The sequence below is a fragment of the Dromaius novaehollandiae genome, chromosome 14 (assembly GCF_036370855.1).
Source record: "Dromaius novaehollandiae isolate bDroNov1 chromosome 14, bDroNov1.hap1, whole genome shotgun sequence".
In the NCBI taxonomy this organism is placed as follows: Eukaryota; Metazoa; Chordata; class Aves; order Casuariiformes; family Dromaiidae; genus Dromaius; species Dromaius novaehollandiae.
The window spans coordinates 16,598,777-16,619,196 of NC_088111.1; the positions used below are offsets into that span (position 1 = coordinate 16,598,777).

The 20,420-nt window shown below is 46.9% G+C and overlaps 1 protein-coding gene across 12 annotated transcripts in view; it reads right to left on the reverse strand.

The window, feature by feature from the left end:
• RBFOX1 (RNA binding fox-1 homolog 1) overlaps nt 1-20,420 on the reverse strand; it is a 1,256,643-nt gene that overhangs the window by 960,377 nt on the left and 275,846 nt on the right. Inside the window, exon 1 of one of the 12 annotated variants that reach the window (XM_064520433.1) lies at nt 12,147-12,207. The exons of the other annotated variants lie outside the window; for them this stretch is intronic. Coding sequence (XP_064376503.1) covers nt 12,147-12,149 — 3 coding nt within the window. The 5' untranslated portion in view covers nt 12,150-12,207. Of the gene's footprint in view, nt 1-12,146; nt 12,208-20,420 lie in introns of those variants that run through there. 12 annotated transcript variants of the gene reach the window in all.

Here is a 20,420-nt window from a genome sequence, read left to right on the forward strand (position 1 = left end):
GGTAATTTTTAAGCATGAAAAACCCACGGCCGTCTTCCTCGCAGAAGCACTGCCGACGCAGCGCGCGGCCCGGCACCGCAGCCTCACGCTTTCACACGCTGCACCCGGCGTCAGCGCGGGCGCCGGCAGTCCCGATGTCTCCCAGCGTCCTCCCGGCCTTCGCAATTCAATTTCGAGCCTTTCAATTTCCTCGTTTGAGGCGGTTTTATTAAATTATTTCAACTTCTTACATACTAAACATCTGCAGAAAAAAATATTAAAGAGAAAGGAAACAAGGAAATAACGCATTACCCTAAAATCCTCCTGCTCTTTGACAGGCGTTCAAACGCCCGGACGAGCACAGCCGGTGCTTCGGCACAGCCCCCGGAGCTGCCCCGCGCCAGCCCGGGCCGGAGGGTCCCGCGCTGCCCCCCCACGGCACCGCCACCGCCACCACCCTCCGGCGGAGCACCAGGCCCTCGGCAGAGCTCCCCCCGGCCAGCGTAGCCGGCTCCGTGACACGCGACAAGATTTAATGGCTGGAGCTGCCTGCGAGCTGCTCGGAGGCCGGGGCCAGACTAACCGCGCTGCTGCGAGGCCGGGGAGCAGCCCGGACGGCGCAGGGTTACAGCCGCACCGGTCCGGCTCTGCTTCGCTGCCATCACCTACGTTACTTCCCATTTATTGAAATGGGAGAGGATCTGCTGCTGCTTTGGCTGTCTCTAGCGCAAACCGGAGCGACTCTGGATACCTTCAAAGATGACGAGACCAAACTAAATGGTATTTTAGACAGTGAAATAAAGCAACTGTAATATGCGGTGTTAGTACCACTCAAGTCAGCGAGTTATCTTCGTGGCAACGTGGAAAACACGTTGGCCAAAGATGTGTTTATTAGAGGACAACCATACCGTAACCCTAGTATCTACTACCAGGAGAGGCGTAGCACTGATTTAAACCTTTTTTGAGGAACAACAAAGCCAATTTACTGCTGAAACAATTTACCTCAACTATAATAAAGACTCATTCACTCATGCCACTGGAAAAGCAGTCATTATAGGTACAGTATAACCACCCGGCGACAGCAATGCACAGACCACGGCGGCTGCAGGACGGGCTGGCTTTGGCAAACAGAAGTCAGATATAGTAAAAAAAGGGAAGAACTGACCACCCGGCTCGCTTGCTCTCAATCTTTACCCTACTCGCAGGCGCTACCTTCTCGCGGTTGGTACTGCCACGTGGCGTGACAGCTCGTAATACAACTGCTGCAAGGACTAGGTGAGGCATCACCTAAATCTAGTTTGTTATTTAATCAGTAACTCCTCAGCAACTTGGGAGATATTCCCACTTGAGAAAACTAAAAATCCCTAATCTTTCCACATCACAAATTACTTTATAACATCAGATTCATTTCTGCCTCCTCTTCTACAATCAATGGCAAAATATTTAACAGCTTCAAGGGGAGAACAGTTGTTTTTCTATCTGCCAAAAGAATAAAAACACCTTAGAAATTTGGATTTATTTGCATTTTATTCTACCACTTTTTAACATGGCAAATAGGAAGAGCTACTCTTCCATACCTTCTAGCCATGCCTTCTAAAAAGAAAAAAATGAGATTGTTGATTCAATATCACAGACCTCCTCCCTTTCCTTTCTTTTGCCCCCTTGCAAAGCTTTGACACAGAGAAGCATTAAACTGGCTATGAAATAGGTTTATTAGGATTTGCATCTGTTTTAAGACATGTTTATAAAATAACTTAATATTAAAAGTTACTCATACCCTGTTACTGTTCTTCTATTCAAGTGTTTGAGTGCAGTGAGCAGCAGGGCCGGACTGAAGCCCCCGGTACCTGTGGCACTGCGCACTGCTCGCAGGGCTGGCTTGTACCTGTTTCCCTGTTACTACCAACAATTACGCAGAAAAAGGCCCAAAACGCAGTCAAGGAGACTCGAAAAGCCAAATCAGCCCAAATAAGCCTGAAATACAACTGTGCTGCCTTCCTGCCACCGCTGCCTGCCCTTTACAGGCTATTGAAAGCTTCAGCTTTTGGCATCAGAAGCCGGTCAGAAGCACGAGGTGCTTCGAGGAGGGGGCACAGAAGACTTGGTACCGTACATACCGCGTTGGTACACTCTGCGTGCGTGTGCAGGCGCCAGTGCAGTGACACATAGACAAGCTATTTGCTGTTATAGATGGCAAAATAAAAAAAAGAAGACTCAAAAAATTCCTCTGTTACCATTCCCACAGTCCAAGTAACAGCAGAACGGCTGAGGCACACACAGGCGCTCGCTGCAGCTGCACTGTCCCGGGAGCCACCGCTCGTTCTGGTCATCGGGGAGGCACCGATGCTCCTCCCAAAAGCAGGATTTGGCTGCGCACGTCAGACCCCTCCATCGTTCATCCCCCACCGGAGAAGCACTGACAGCGCCTCAGCAGCACCCACCTGCCTGTGCCAGGCCCGCGGCACTGGGGCATGAGGCAGCCGCACGCAGGCACCGGCCTCTGCCACGACCCCCGCCGCGGGCAAGCCGAGGGAGCCGAGCCCGGAGCGCCCCGCGTTTTCAGGACAAGAGCGCCTTCACCTCTCGAAATCATGCCCCATGCAAACCTTCCTCTCCTGCCCCTGCTAAACAGCAGTTTGGGCACAGCTAGACAGCCCTAATGCTAGCAAAAATAAAACTGTTAGCTGCTACTTTTACCCCAGTAGTTCCAGAGCCAACAGAGAAGAACAACTAGGAAAATCAGGGCTGGCAACACGCCACATCCAGGGAACATGCGTGCTACGGTGGCTACCATGATACGGATGCAAAAATCAATTTTTCTCTTTTAAAAGTGGAAATAACTCTACTACATACCAACGGAGAGCGTAACAATATATGCTATTCTTTAAAAGAACAAAACAACCCTTAAACTGACCAGGAAAGCTTTCCATTTCTACTGATTGTAGCAAGCAAAAGCAACATGCATCCACAGCAGTAACGTGATTGAATTTAATAAGAGAGCTCTCAGCATAAGAACACAGTACCTCAAAGTGCCAAAGCAGAAGTCACCTGACTTTTGGGGGGGGGGAAAGGAACAGCAGTATGGGCTCCTGGAACAGAAGAGATGGACACTTCTTACTGCAATAAGACATTCTTATGATTGAAACACGTCTAACTATTTGTTCCTATTTTATTGCATGCTTTCATTCCCTTAGTCTGTATCATGTATTACTGCTAAGTTACATACGTTATATAAAATCTATAAGCAAGTTTTGTCTTCCTAAATTTGATCACTTTTAAACATTTTTGAAACAATTTTAAAAACAGGAACAATTAAATTGCTTATTTTTGTTAAATATGGTGGGTTTGCCTGGTATTATGTTCTCAACATACTTTCCAGCCATCTCCAAGAAACCCCTACAATCCTGCAGGACTTGTCATACCATAGTAGCAGAAGTTTATTGTAATATAAATTTAGATACATTATGGCAAAAAAGTTATCAAAAAAAGCTAGTAAGAACACTAGTTAGAATATATTTAAAATATTTAGGTTGCTACTTAGGCGAGTTTGTAAATAATGAAATTTGTAAGAGCACTTGAACTTTCTATGAACACTTGAGTGCTTTTAAAATCCTCTCGCATTCCAGCTGACATACGCACCTTAAAAAATATGGATCTCGCTACAACGATGCAAAAGTTTGAGCTAATTCAAGAACAAAAATACGATCATGAGGACTGAAAAGAACGCAAACAAGAGAACCTCAAGTTGACCAAGTTAAGGAGAAAACCAATATGACATGTTATCACCAAAGGTGGTTTTAACCACTCATGCTGCAGTAAAACAGCATTTGCTGAATACAAAGATGTGCTCAACACGATAAAAGAGGACAAACTACTTGACTGCATGACTCTGCCTGCCTGAACCAGCGCGTCCCAACGAGCGCTCGTTAGTCAGACTGCTTATGGGAAATGACAGTTCACAGAATGAGGAGTGAAAGATCCTATCAGTACCAAAGCCTACCAATTTTACAGCGTTTTACAGTGGGATAAGTAAAAGATGGTTTCAGTATCAAAGCACATTTGATTTTAGAGCAAGGCTTATACAAAGCAAAAGGTGCTATTAGAGCATTGTACCTCAAAGTGCTCTTCACATTAGGCTGCTCGGTAAGCCCTTAAGCTGCTCCGGACCACAACTGGGCTTATTGTTCATTTATCCCATAGCAGCATAAAATACTTGAAAAAAAAAAAAAAACAGCCATAGTCAGAGGTTCACCACTGAATCAAAATGACAGCAACACGGCAAAACATAAACACTGAAAGAAAAAAAACTGTTAAAAAAAAAAAAGCTCATAGGCAGGTAGCTGGGGTTGGAACACAATAAATAATGGAATAACCCATATTTAAGTGGAAGACATTCGTAATGAAGCAAGTGTACAAAACGGGCAACATGGACAATTTTGGTATTTGGCAAGAGTTCAACAGTCATAATGTCCAGGGGAAACCCAATCAGTCCCCCGGGGAGGCAGCTGCAGACTAACCCATCATCACGATGGCAACAGAGAAGAGGTCATCATGAAGCGGAGGAGCCATTTGGAGAGTGTCCTAAATTAAGGAGCGGAAAAGGGGGTGTAATATCACGGAAGGATCCGGAGGATAGCTAGATCCATTAATCTTCCTGCTGGGTAACTCTAGGGGGCTCGATTCAAACTGCACTCTGGGACTTGCTTAGCATTTATATGGTTCCAGACTCAAAACGGGTATCACCATGTGGTAGATGGCATTTTCAGTAGTGCGCCTTTGAAGTCTGCGGAAAAGACATTTAAGTAACTACTCACTCACAAATGGAGGGGAAGGGTTGTAGTGGAATGAGAGTTTTTTTTATCCTAGAACTTCACGGTAGAGTTTCATTGCCTCAGAAGATAATATTTCATCCTGGGGCGCTAATAAACTCTTGGTGCCAAATCAAAGACAACCCAGCAACACGACTTGAACTGATGCCTCCACATCCTCTCTTACCAGAGAGGCTAGATCATAGGTCCTGGGATCAAGGCAGAGATCATGCTGCATCTCCGTGCCGCCAGCCACTAAGTGTTACAGAATTACACAGATCTGAAGATGGAAGATTACTCTGAAATCCGTGTTTTACACTGCATTCTGTGTGTCATACTGGGACTGGCTGCAAGCTCTGCAGTTATTTGTTGAGCAAATGAGTTCAGTATCTGTGTAATGTCACAGAAACATGCTTCAGTAATAATTGGTAACAGTTTTATCATAGGAAGTGTTTAGCTTGCTACCCGCAGTGATTATTATGCCATATTTTTAATTAGCACCCAAAAAAGAACTCATAACATGTTTGGGCCATGACTAAACCAAAAAACCCATACTAGCGAAAAAAAATGGCTGCTTGTGCCAGGGCAGACAGCAAGGTTCTGGTTCTGTCAAAGAATATCGAGCCCTCTTCCTAGGCCGCTGCCATTCAACATTGCCTACTTTTCTCTCCCCAGACTGTAAAATGCTAATCCTCTGCAGCCTACGGTGAAAAGTCAGACCTCTAAGACCTATATGATAAAACACCTAATTCAAAAGATAAAAGCAGAAACTCAAGAACTAACTATCCAGAGGAAAAGTCATGTCTACTCATCAGCCAAGCTACCTTGTGAAACAAAACTATCTTTCTGCAATGGACAGGCAGATAAAAGACGCATTTTTTCAAGACAAGAGACTATTACAGCACACTTTCTGTGGAGACCCAGTGCTCTGGGAGCTCCTCTCAGTTCTCCAAGGCTAAGGAGGAATTGCAAGTTCTGCTACCGAGGAGAAAACTCCACAGCATGTTGTCGCGTTCTACAAGACAATAGTGTTAAATATGTAACCTTTCCCTGCATGCTACCTCACATTTGTAAAACTACAGGCTCTTGGAAGGCAAAGAAGCCATGAGAAACCCAGGAGACAGACTGCAGAGCAAGCGAGGCTCAAGGCACCCAACTGCGCTGCCTCCCACCAGGGCACTGCAGACAACTTCACCAGCCTTTCATCTCACGCGATCAAAAGTCCATTTCCACACAACAAATCTTTCATCCTGTTATTTTTAACACAAATACGGCTGTCCAGTAAGACTGGATTTTCTTCTTCCCCCTCTGTGTACTTCTCTGCAATTACTTAACTACTGGAATGGTTTGATTTGAAACACTAGCACTTCCTCCTTAAAACTTTCTCCTATGTTTTCTCCCTACATTTTCACATAGTCACACTTTCAAACCAAACATTTAGAGCTGCAGTTTTCTGCCTCCGGTTTGAGGTTGCACAGGAATAACTAAGTTTTCAAGCTGGTTTCTTATGGTTCCTATGATACCACATTTGCTCACGCCTAATAAGGAGACGGAGGCCAGGGCAGTAACGTTCCTGAAAAGCTGTGGAACCGGCAAAAATTAGAAGAGGGAGATCCTACAAGTGTCCACACCAAGAAAAACACTTGCCCATATATTCACACTTCATTAGAAACTAAAGAATCCAACAGAAAGGTGATTAATAAATGCCCCAAGGTGAAGGAAAAGTTTTACTCACAGCTAGCACCTTCATAGACCCAAAGAGAAAAAAAAAAAAAAAAAAAAAAATCAATAAAATACAAAACGTAGCAGGAAGCCAGGAATCACTAACTCTAGTTCTCACCACTACTTGTTTAATGATGAGAAACTTAAAAACAACAATTGTTTGAAACATGTTCTAGACTGTTTCCCTACAATTCCTCATACTGGAAGTGAGACTTTTCTGCCTGTACCCTACTGTGCAGCACCTTGCTGCTTGGTGAGCAGTTGTACACCAGAAGGTCACCACAAAGTGCATCATAAATTGAAACAATTTGCATCTTTTAACACTGATCTCAGTTTCTTCTGCCCCCACAGTCACCGTGATGCTATCTGCCCTTTAAAAAGTGCTTTAGCTTTGCATTTTCGCCCTTTAACACACTCCAAAATTTTCAGCTCAACCCGCAGTAACAACATCTCTTCCTACTTGACATGGAGTGGTAATTATTTTAATGGATACGAGTTTGCTTGGTTATTTTTGTTAAATCTTCTTGACTGACTGCAAACTGTCAGTCTCCCACACAAGCGCTGGAGTTAGCGATACAGTGTTTCCCACCCTAGACAGTTATCTTAACCTTAAGGGACTGTATTGCATAGCGAGGCACTAATGCACCTGTCAATCTAAATGCTGATATTCACCCGGTTCCCTTCAGGTACTAGCTGCAACTCCATCTTGCTGCTTGGAAACACAGGATTTCAGAACTGCATCCAAGCTTGCCAAATGTTTTGGTTTTTTAACCGGCTTTGAGCAAATTATCAAAAATCTTCAGACTGTTACTTTGTGTACGTGTTAGTAGCAGAGAATTTTCAAAGAACTTTAAAATTTGTGCACAGTACACACTTCCAAAATCCATAGCAGTTTCTCTCCCTGTTAAAGAGCCAAACAGTTAATACTTCATAAAATACTTGAGAAACTACCATGCATTTCTGAATATTCATTAAAAACTCCACTTATAAATATATTAATGCTTCTGGACAGGTTCTCTTCAAAGTACAACCTGTGGAGGAGAAGAGCAGAGACCTTAAACGACATCTACTTGGCAAAAATCTAAGCTTTGATGCATGACAAGCATATTTTTGGCATTTGATGCTGCTGATACCCAATTGTGTCCATACTGCAAACTAAATGCAACCATTTCCATGTGCCCTTCGCACTGTTTACATGTGCTTCAGTACTTCTGCTGTACGCCTCTGCGAAATCCCAGCATCCCCAAAGTGTTTTCCTCTGTCAAATACAATTTCTTCTCAGATTATATTCATTATTCAGCATATCAACTTAAGAGACACAAATAACATTACCTTATTTACAGTAAGTTGTAATTTTAGGCATATTAAAATTTAGCAAAATAGTAAGTTCAAGGGCAAGTGTAATAAATACCAGTAGAGAACTTCATAACCAGTTCCTGCTTAATCATAATCCGTACATTCAGAATAGGTGATAAAAACAGCATCTACTAGGAGTATGTTCAAGAATAGAGAACACGAAGCCTCAGAGTTGACATTACCCTTTCAAGAAGAAGGATTTGCATTGGAAAAATAACAATGGGTACTGAAAAAATCCAGTTTAATTATTTAAATATTATTTAAAAATTTAAACAACTCAAAAAAGTATAACTGAAGAATTAGAACTAAAAGCAGAAAGCAACAAGACTTCTCATTAGTTCCTGGGAAAAGATCCTCAGACATAGGATCGTTCTGCTCCCAAGAAATATTATTAAGGTTCTTATTGGCTCAAATTCTGCATGAGCAAGTCAACAACAGATTTGCTATTGATTTCCATAATTTCACAGTCAAGTTCATAGACAGTCATGCCACCTTATGCCCTTCCCGTTTGCTACTCTTTTAAGCATGGTCCATGTACTTGTTTCCTATCTCTTCACTTTTATTCGTGTGCTCCCTTTACAAAAGGGCATGAGGCAATAATATCTGCAGTCTCCTACACAAAATCAGAATTAGTCAAGAATCAACATGATGACAGAGATGTTCCGAGTTCTGCCAGATAAATACAAAATAAATACAGTTAAAATGAACATTTTTTTCAGCTGTTATATTTCTTTCCAGTTGTAGTAATATAATATAATCAATCTTAATTAAAGAAGATTAATCTTTTTCAGAGTAATACTGACTGTATCTGTTCAAAGCATCCCTGCCTTCCATAACCGTAGACAGACCATCTTCCCATGGCCATGGCTAAGAACGATATAATGCTGCTGTTTAGATTTAAAGTTCAGATACCCCATTTCACAGCTACAGCATGATGAATTAGTGGTGGTGCATTATTTAATTCAGCTGTAGGTTGCTTGTGTCCTGCATTTGGATGGCTCAGCTTCTCCCAGTACGAATGAATACTGAGCAACTCTTCTGGGCTTAAACAAAGTTTACCTGCCTGCACAGAGCGAGAGCAAGATCTCTCTTTAAAACAATTTTGATATGTGATTCATGAAGATTTCCGTGAGTAATTTTTTGCTAATTAATGTCTCAGTTCTGGCCACAAGTGGTATTTTCACCTCTATCACAGTATCAAGCCACGCACAACTTCAGTAAACTTTGTGGGGGAATGCCACATGCAGAGGCTCAAGCTACTAGGTGAGGAAAGGAGCATTGACAAACTGGTTGTGCATTAACCAGACATTCTTCATTCATATACTGAAGCAGAGATGATTGGCCTCGTATAAAGAAAAAAAAAATAACCCACACATTCACAACATACAGTACTGCCATATTCCCAGCCCCTGACTACAACGTCACACTAACGTGAGGATTTTCAGCACGGCTTGTGGCTGCTGCACATGGATCGCTGGCTAACAGGGATGCCGTGCCCCTGCCATCGGAGCGGTCCCCTGTGCTGCTGTACCCCGGCAGCGCGAGGACACCCGCAACGCCTGCCGGGCTGCACGCCGGCGTTTCCGTCAGGTTACAGAGCTCCTGGCAACAGCCAGGAAATTTTATTGCAACTTTATCACAACTGATTATTACCGAGTCTCGATAAAGAGAAGATAAAATTAGAACAGCACTGGAAAGAAGTAATGCTAATACAAACTGCAAACACATCAATGCTACGCCGCACAAAGTGCCTCACGTGTACCTACAATGATCACTTTAAGATGCTTTACTAAAAAAACACAGTTCATCTACAGAGTTTAAACTGCGTATCCACTCATTTTGTGTTTCATTAGAGCCAATTTTATGATCTCACCTAATCCTAACAGTACAAAAACCTATGACAAATGGAAAAACATTCTTCTACCATTTTTTCTACTACACTTCAAAAAAAAATCCCCAAAAAACAAAAAAACCCCAACACCCACACCCCAACATTTGCAAATGCTTGTGATACAAATGCCTGTACCAAACGTTTTTGCTGCACTGTCACTAATCTCCGGGGACCACGAAAGAGCGGGGAGCTGCCGGCAAAGCCCGTTGCTGCAGCCCCGAGGTGCCGGCGAGGGGCAGAGGCGCTGCACGGTGCCGTGGTGAGGGCAGCGACCGAGGCACCGGGCAGCACAGCGGGAGGTGCAGCAGCCCCGCCGGAGGAGGACAAACCCCCCGAAACACTGAAACAGGGACAGAAGCGGGCAGAGCAGAGGGAAGGAGACAAGAATGAAGTAAGAGCACATACGAAGAGGAAAAATGAGATGAAGGAAAAAAAAGGATCAAAAGCAGGAAGACAAATACAAGGGAGGAGTGAGAGCGCGTATGAACATCCACCAGGGATGACACAGGTGCAGCTGATCCTGCCCGGGGCAGGAAGAACGACCACACGTGGGGCCGAGTCCCTGGGGCCCAGCTGCTCCGCGTTTAGCTCCAGGGGCTGTGCAGGGGCTGTGCAGGGGCTGTGCAGGGGCTGTGCAGGGGCTGTGCAGGGCCGCGGCTCAGGGGAGGAGGAGGAAAATCAGGAGCGCCGCTGCTGGCAGCCACGGCCCGAGGACACAGCGTGCACCCACCCTCCCGTGCAGCGAGTCAGCGGCGGATGTTACTACCAGATTAAATACACGTCAAGCACGTAGACCTAACTATAGTAATTCACAGTGCTGGGAACTGGATCTCGCAATCCTGCATGTGCGCTCATATTTCATACTGCAAGCACATCACATTAGGCACCCAAAAATTCACAGTCCTGCTCTCCGCTTTGACACCTGACTCCTACCAGTATTTCTGTCATTTCAGGATACCCTTTTATGGAAGCCAGAAAAGCATCCTCGCCACCCCAGGGACACCGAGTACTGCCAGTACGAGAACTACAAAAGTCATCAACACACTGTGAATTTTCTTCATGACATCTGTCAGCTATATCAATGATAATCAGCAGCGTACAAATAGAAAAAAGAAAGGTAGTCTTCACTTCAGGAAATACCGACTCCTTTGTCTGATGTATTCACCAGAAGACTAAACTGTAAATGAAACTCAAAAAGCCAAGCCTTCAAAGCCAGCGTGAGGCACTTCTTTCAGCTCGCTTACTGTCTCAATTTGGACTAGATTCAGGCTATAATCACAAATGCCACATAAAAATTGTTTCCCAAAAACTCTATAACTCCAAATCATTCTAGTAAAGGGAGATAAAATTAAGTTAATAAATGCCATAGCTTGAGCTATTCTAAATTGCTTATTCTACTGTCTGGAGCGTGTGATACAAAGTACTTTTTTAAGAACTAAAGTGGCCTATTGAGAACACAGATTGAAAACTCGCTTTTTCCCCCAACCACCCTTCCCGACACGCATTTCAGCGAGGAGCTATGACTATTGGTCTATGCAACAGAATTCTTACATTACGAAAAGATGACTAACTTTTTAGATTGCAATAATACCATTATAAGATAAAAACTTTCATTTTAATTTCACTGCGTTTCCCCTTTGCAAACACCAGTCTTCACCACAGAACGCAAAACCTTGCTTCTGCTTTTAAACCCGTCCACGCGATCGCTTGGACGCTTCTGAACAAGGCACGGAGCATTAACGCCTGTCCCCGAACCGCACGAGGCCGAGAGCGAGCAGCGGGGAGGGGTCGCGGCGCGCCCGGGACACCATCTTCTCGGTCCGCAACACGCTCTGACTCGCTTCGCCGCGGCAGGCGCCGGGGTCCCGTCAGGCGCGAAACCCCTCCCGGCGCGGCCGCTCGCCGCGCCCCGACCCCACGCGCTGCCGCCGCTCCGCAGCGCCCCGACCCGGGCTCCGCGGCCGCGGTGCCAGCCACGGGGACGGCCGCCGCCTCGCCGAAGTGCGCGCACGTACGCGGGCAACGCAGGGGCTCCTCCCGCGGGAAGCGCGACGCTGCCGCCTCGGAAGGCAGTAAGCACCGGCGACTCGCAGGCGCGGAGTTTGGCGGGAGCTAACCGCCGGCGCCCTCCCGGCCCGTGCCTCCGCGGGAGCCCGGCTACCCATCCGCCTCGCTCTGCCCCCTCTCCCCAGCCACCTCCCGCGCCGGCGCCTCCTCCCCGACGCCTTCCGCGGGCTCCGGCGGAGACGCAGCTCCCCGCAGCCCCCCGCAGCGCCCGGCCCCGCCGCTCGGCCCCGCCGGCGCCCCGCGCCCGGCCCCGGCCCCGCAAACTTTCCCGCGGCGGCAGCGCCCGAGCCCCGCGCCGCCCCCGCGCCGCGCCGCGCACTCACCATGCAGAGCCGCGCGGAGGGAGCAGCGCGGCCGCGGCGCCTCTGCCGTCCCGCGGCGCCGGCTCGCGAGTGGCGGCGGGACGCGGCCGGGCGCCGCCGCAGCCCCTTCCGCGGGCAGCGCCGCCGCGCTCGCCGCCGCGCTCACCGCCGCATGCCGCTGCCCGCGGGGCCGCTCGCCGGCGGCGGGGCGCCGAGCCCGCCCGCCCGGGGGGCGGCGGCGGCAGCCGGGGGCGGCGGCGGCGGCAGTGGGCGGCTTCGCGCTCGGCGCGGCTCGGCTCGGCGGCGGGACCGCGCTGCGCGGCTGCGGGCGGCGGCGCGGCGCTGCCCGGCGGGGCGGCTCCGGGGCGGGAGGTGACCTTCACGGCGGCGGCCGGGGCACGGCGGGCGCCCGGCCGCGCGGCAGCGGCGAAATGCGGCGGCGGCGGCGCGGAGCCCCCGCTGCGCCGGGCGGGGAGCGGGTCTCCCCGGCAGGCGGCGGCGGCACCACCACCACCACCACCACCACGCCGGCGCCCGGGATTGGCGGCCGCGCGGCGGCGCCCGGCTCCCCGCGGGCCCGGCTCCCCCCGCCCCCCCCCCCCCGCGCACCACCTGCGGCCGCGCAGCACCTGGGGGCGGCGCCCGGCGCGGCCGCGACTTCGCTGCTCGGCGCCCGCCGCCGTCCCGGGACCGGCCCCGCCGCCTGCGCCGGCCGGAGGAGTCACCCGGGGCAGAACGCGGCGCTGGGGAAAGCGGGGGCTAAAATCACGCCCTCGGCGCTCCCCGGACCCCGCCGCCGGCCTCGTCCCCTTCCTCCGCCCCAAGGAAACCGAATCTCTACAGTCCTGCCGCTGCCCTGGCGAGAAGAGCAGTGCGGCATCCCGGCCTGCATGAATTACTCCTGAATCCAGCTGACAGCAGCTATTTATGAGAAAGTTTGAAAAAAAAAGAAAGAAACATTATGACCTCTCCAAAGAGGGGCTTATCCTTCTTAAAACATTAACTATCAATTGCGGAACGATCATATATGATTGTGATGTTCAACCTACTGTTCCAATACCTCAGTGTCACTGAAATTAAATTCAACATACAAACTTGTATCGATCACATATGGGCACTCCGAGAATGAGATAGCTATGTATCCCCTGTGGCTTAGCAGCAGGGAGTTGTTTTAAACATACAGACTGAAAATGGAAAGCAGCAATAACACAGGAACGCAGGTGATGTGAGGAAGCAAGCTTTAAATCATTATGTTCATGCTTCTTTAAAATGCTCTTCAGGAATAATGTCTTACATATGATTCTATCTATGCAAAAAATAAATAGAGCCACAATATTCTTAAATTAAACACCAGATTGCAAGTATATCACAAAATAGAAGTAGCTCCAAGACAAATACATGCAGGTCTGTTTCTGGCCTAATGGAACGACTTGTCCTGGGAGCAGGCGTGGTGCAGCCCCCGGGTCCTTGGCGTGCCCTTCGCAGCCCCACTCCGCCTGGCCTCCACGCTTCCTCTCCCTCCAACGCCAACCCCAAGCTCCCGCGGGGCCTGAACCTGAGCTCTCCAGCCCCATTCCGGCCCTCAAGGAGAAAGCTATGACCTTGTTGTGATTATGGGCACACGGTGGGATGGACAGCCTGCACGACTGGAAGGCTGCAACGGATGGCTGCCGGCTCTTCAAGAAGGACAGGCCAGGAAGGCGAGGAGGGGGAGTCACCCTTTCTGCGAGAGAGCAGTGGGAACGCGTGGGGCTGGCCGAGAGCTTGTGGTGAGGAGGAAGGGGCACAGTAACGTGGGTGACACTGCTGTTGGCTTTTTGCCACAGCTTGGCCACCTGATCAGGAACAAGAAGGAGATGAGGCTTTCTACAGACAGCTAGAAGTAGTCTCACATTCACAGGCACTCGTTCTCATGGGTGGACTTGAACCACCTCGGTATCTGTTGGAGGAACAAGACAGCAGGGCACAAGCAAGCCAGGAGGTTCCTGGAGAGCAGTGATGATAAATTCCTGACACAGGCGACAGGGGAGCCAAGGAGAAGAGGTGGGCTGCTGCTGGACCTTGTACTAACAAACAAGCAAGGGCTGGTTGGAGACGTGAAGGCTGGGGGCAGCCTTGGCTGCAGTAACCATGAGATGGTGGAGTTCAGGATCCTGAGAGCAGGGCAAAAAGCAGAATCACAGCCATGGACTTCAGGAGAGCAAACGTTGGCCTCTTCAGGGACCTGCCTGGAAGAAACCCATGGGAGAGGGCCCTAGAGGGAAGAGGGCTGAAAGTTGGTTGATACGCAAGGGTCACCTCCTCCCAGCTCAAGAACGGGGCATCCCAACGAGCAGGAAGTTGAGCAAAGGGGACAGGAGACCAGCATGGATGAACAAGGAGCTCCTGGCAAAACTCATACAGAAGAAAGAAGTGCACAGAAAGTGGAAGCAGGGACAGATAACCTGGGAGAATATAGTGATATTGTTCGAGTATGCAGGGATGGGGCTGGGAAGGCCAAGGCCCCTTTCGAGTTTAATGCAGCGAGGGATGTCAAGGACAACAAGAAGGGCTTCTTCAAATACATCAGGAACAAAAGGAAGGCTAGGGAAAATGGGGGCCCACTGCTGAATGGGGCAGGGGCCCTGGTGACAAAGACGACAGAAAAGGCAGGGATACTGCATGCCTTCCGTGCTTCAGTCTCACCCGGTAAGACCAGCCCTCAGGAATCCCAGGCCCTGGAGACCTGGGAGAAAGTCTGGAAAAAGAAAGACTTTCCCTTGGTGGAGGGGGATCAGGTTACCGATTATTTAGGAAAATATACACAAGTCCATAGGCCCTGACGGGATGCACCCACAAGTGCAGAGGGAGCTGGCGGACATCATCGCTAGGCCACTCTGAATCACCTTGGAAAGGTCATGGAGATAAGGAAAGATGCCTAAGGACTGGAAGAAAGCAAATGTCACTCCAGGCTTCAAAAAGGGCAAGAATGAGGAACCAGGGAACTACAGGCCAGTCAGCCTCACCTCAATCCCTGGAAAAGTGATGGAACAGCTCATCATGGATGCCATTTCCAAGCATATAAAGGATAAGAAGGTGATCAAGAGGAGTCAGCATGGATTCTCCAAGGGGAAATGATGCTAAACCAACCTGATAGCCTTCTCCAATGGAATGACTAGCTACTACCGGTAGATGAGGGGAGAGCAGTGGATGTAGTCTACTTTGACTTCAGTAATGCTTTTGACACTGCCTCCCACAACATCCTCACAGGCAAGCTCAGGAAGTACCGGTTAGGTGAGCAGACAGTGAGGTAGACTGAGAACTGGCTGCATGGCAGAGCTCAGAGGGTTGTGATCAGCGGTGCAAAGTCTAGGTGGAGGCCCATAGCTAGCAGTGCACTCCAGGGGTCAATACTGGCTCCAATCCTGTTCAACTTATTCTTCAGTGACCTGGATGAAGGGACACAGTGCACCTTCAGCAAGTTTGCTGATGATAGAAAACTGGAAGGTTTTGTATCATCACCGGGGGGGTGTGCTGCCATTCAGAGGGACCTCAACAGGCTGGAGAGATGGGCAGAGAGGAACCTCATAAAGTCCAAAAAAGGGAAGCGCAGAGTCCTGCACCTAGGGAGGAATAACCCCAGGCACCAGGACAGGCTGGGGCCTGACCTGCTGGAAAGCAGCCCTGCAAAAAAGGACGTGGGAGTTCTGGTGGACAACAAGCTGACCATGAGCCAGCAACATGACCCTGTGGCCAAGAAGGCCAATGGTATCCTGGGTTGCATTAGGCAAAGCATTGCCAGCAGGTCACGGGAGGTGATCCTGCCCTTCTACTCAGCCCTGCTGAGGCCACATCTGGAGTACTGGGTCCAGTTCTGGGCTCACCAGTACAAGAGAGACTTGGAGCTACTGGAGCAAGTCCAGCCAAGAGCCACAAAGATGATGAAGGGACGGGAACATCTCTCATATGATGAAAGGCTGAGAGAGCTGGGACTCTTCAGCCTGGAGAAGAGAAGACTGAGGGCTGATCTTATCAATGTGTGTAAATATCAAAAGCAAGGGTGTAAAGGGGACGAAGCCAGACTCTTCTCAGTGGTGCCCAGGGGCGGGACGAGCGGCAGTGGGCACAAACTGAAACACAGGAAGTTCCGTCTGAACATGAGGAGAAACTTCTTTGCTCTGAGGGTGACTGAGCACTGCAACAGGTTGCCCAGAGAGGTTGTGGGGTCTCTACCCTTGGAGATATTCAAAAGCCATCTGGACAGGGTCCTGGGCAACAGGCTCTAGGTGACCCTGCTTGAGCAGGGGGGGTTGGACTAGATGATCTCCAGAAGTCCCTTCCAACCTCAGTCGTTCTGTGATTCTGTGACTCCGCAAGGGGCCTTTCTTTCTCTCCTCACCCTAACGCTAACTCTAACTTCAGGCAGACCCTGAACCTGAGCCCACCAGCCCCATTCCTGCCCTCAAGGAAAAAGCTGTCCTGGCAGCAAGCTCGGGGCAGCCCCACATTTCTTTTGGCATGCCCTTTGCAGCCCCACTCCACATGACGCTCTAGGCTTTCTCTCTCTCCTAACCCTAACCTTAACTCTATCCTTGAGGGCATTCGCGCTTGGCCTCTTTCATCTTCTATTTTACGGCCCCAGGTATGATCTTGAAACTCTAAATAGTGGAGTTAGTGGAACTGCTCATGTACATTTACCAAATCATACTGGTTTACAGAGCAAGGTTGCTTTAATCAAGAAATTTAGAATTTGTTTTTTTATCAAGCATGGAACTGTGTCAAACTAACAGCTGGAAACCTTTAGCACCATATTGTTTAAATCTGTCAGATTACTGAGAGGTGTAGTTACTCAAATGTGCATTTGCAGAATCAAAATCTAGATTACCAAATAATTATGATGGATTCTCTCAAAGCATATGTCTCCCTCTGTAATCCAGGTTGGCTGATCCCTATTAATTTAACTTAAAGATCCCAGATGCATCTCTAAAACCACCTCTGTGGGTTTTCTGCAATTCTTGTTTCAGCCTTCTCACTCACTTGAAAATCAAAACGAAGGTGGCTACGGGAGGCTTTGTTATGCTAAAGCTCTTCTTTAAACTACTGCAGAATTATTTTACAGTGGCTATCTGTTGTTATCCTTGACTGTAGAAGATATCTAAACCCATATTTACTAATATGTCTATGAGAAAGTGATATTAATAAAAACTTACAGCATATAAATTAAACACAATGCTGACATTATTTCCTTAGCTCTTCCTCAATTTTTGTTTATACTTAGGTCCCTTTATAAGCAAGTAATTATCAACATGACCTTTTGCTTCTGATTAAATATTACTGCCTACTTTGACAGGTTTGTAATGTGCCCAAATATCTCCTAATTCTTCAGTACTTCTGTTATTTGAACTGATAAAAAACCTGAAAGCCAAACTTCTGTGCACAAAATACTACCCTTGGGTGATAAATGCTCATGCAGTATGAGCCCAGCTTTCTTCCCACTGAATTTTTGGGAGTTTTGCCATTAGTTTCTTCAGGGTCAATCCCAGCTCCCATAGAGCTGACTACCGATTTCACTCTGCATAATACCGCACGTGCAAAGACACTTGCACTGGGCCTTGCGGGTCCAGGTTTATGAAACACAGCAAGGAAAATGGTCCATCCAGTTACATCCCAGATTATGCAGGCTGTAATTCCTTCCTTTTCTCTATACAAGTGATTTGCAGGGTGGCACCAATAATCAGACTTACCAAGGTTCCTAAGAAGGAAAAAAAATAATGATAAAACCTAGACAGGTTTCTAGGATAGATTTGTCTTGAAATCTGACCCTTAGTCCACTCATCTATCTGTAAAACAGTGATAATATTTCTCTAGCCATCTGGCTGTCTGAAGAACAAACAATTTAAAACTATTTTAAGGCACTAAAATAACAAACAGGTGAAGCTCATACAAATACGCGAGCTGTACTAAAATCCTTCATTAAAGAACACTGAAATCTCAAAAATTGCAATTAATGAAAAGTTGCCACCCGTAGACATACACTAACCTTTAAGCATTGCAGCACTGCCACTGAGCAGTGAATACGCACCAGAACAATAAGAGCTACGCACAGGATTAAAATTAAAACATGCCCAGGTGCTTCTTAGTTACATCTGTACCTGATTACAGAAATCAGTGTATTTTAATCAACTACAGCAGAGGTTATCTAATTTTAGAGTCTCAATAATCACATACTCACTTTTCTATAGAAACAGTGTTCTAAAAGTTTCTTTTCAGTTATTTTTCATGTCCATTTTTCCTCTGTTCCCTTCACATAAAAGAACTTTGAACTGCAAGTTATCTTTGAATATCTTTCTTAAAAGCTCTCCCTACTCAGAAGTTTTCCATTGCTGGAGCTGTGGTACTTTAGCACATATAGCCTGAGGTCAAATTTTTGCTTTGTTAGGAGGCTATAGGAAGAAATAATCGCTGATTAGAAGGTATAATGGGAACATTATGGCAGAGAAACAGAAGCCAACAGAAATGGCAGCATATTCTTCACAAGGTCAGAGGAGAGCACAGAGCCCAGGTGTGCCCATCTCTATTGCACAGCTCCAGGCATGAAAATATTTTCTTTCCTATACATTGTGTCCAAATGTAATTGCCTATATGTCACCCAGACAGTAACTTCTTTCAGAAAGAGAGCTTGCCCTTTGTTAGGCTTTGTAAAACAAGAGTATGCTTTAAGTATTTGATAAAAGATGTTGGCAATTTTTACCCTAAAGTGGTAATACAATGAAGTCACAATTCATACTAATTTCAGCAAGAAATATTTGCAAAGAAAACAGTCATGCACCTACAGAAGTTGGCTTATGAAGGAAACACTTCCCATTTTAAAGCAAATTATCAGTAAGGACAAATAAGTAAATGGCAGGTAACGAGAAGTTCTGCTTAAACACAATGTTCTGAACAAATTCCCAACCAGGGATTAATTTTTAAAATCTTGTAACAAACCTCTTTTCTCAATAAAAGCCTATTTCAAGTCTTGTCACAATTTGAAACATTTTTCCCTTTAAAGGAAAATGTATTCATAGTGTAATTCCAATCTTAGATTTTTTCAGATAGTATTGGCAATAAAACTGATGTGCAATCATTATAATCAAGAGGAAAACTGGTAAATATATCACACACTTGGTGAGATATTTTATTTCACAGGAGCTAGTCATCTCAAAAAATCATGGTATCATACATCCAAGCCAGGTACCTTAGACTATTTATTGCTAGAGATTTGGGCAGATGATCATGGAGGAAAAAGTACGTAGAGAAGTTTTATTTGATGAAGAGAAGCACTTACTGCAATTCAGAACTGTACCAGAATTAATATAAAATAATACAGCCTAACTCTTCATAGGAACATAACTCTATTTCTAAAAAGCACAGGTGATTCCTTGACCCATCTGAATACATCACAAGGCACAGATTCATCTCAATAGCAACAGGATTTTAGTTTCAAAAATATGACTTGGAGGGTCCTCCAGGTGTCACCTAGTCTCTCCCTGCCCAACACTGGGAAAAACCATAATTGTGTCATTCCTAATTCATTCTTACAGATCTTTAGTAATAAGGATTCTGCAAATCACTAGGCAATATACCTTTTATTATCAGAAAGCCCTTCTTCTAAAGTGAATCTTTCTTCTATAATTTAAGCCTATTTCCTACTGTCCTGTCCCTCAGATAACACACAGCAAACCGGGAAAACAAGGTATCGTGTCATCCCTTCTCCTCTTCCCTCCTTGACATGCGCCCCTTTCTCCTTCATATATCCCGTAACTCATCTTTCAAATTTCCCTCGTGTTTTCTGTATTCCTGGTTATTGCTGTTACTCTGTTCTGGACTATCTCCAGTCTACTTTTGAAACATGGTGCCCAAATCTGGATGTAATACTTCCATCAGAGGCTCAGCAATGCTGAAAAAGAGGCTAGATTAATTCACATCTCTTTACAGGCTGTACTCCTACTTCTAGAATTTAACTAAGTACTTATAGTATGCACTAGATTTAAAATACAAATCTCTGCACACAGATTCTTATGAAAGACAACACGTTTTGCATCTTAGTTAAATGCCTTAGAGTTTGGTGCTGTCATAGATTTTCAAGGCAGAAGACAAAGATCATTGCAGCCATCCAGCCTGATCTGTGCATGCCCAAAGACCCTCCTCTAGTAACGTCTATGTCAAACTTATAGCATCTGTCTGAAAAAAAGTACAGCTAGTAGAACGATGCAAATTCTGGACTTAAGAGCTCCGAGTTATGGAGAACTGGTTCCTTAATAAATTGTTCCCACA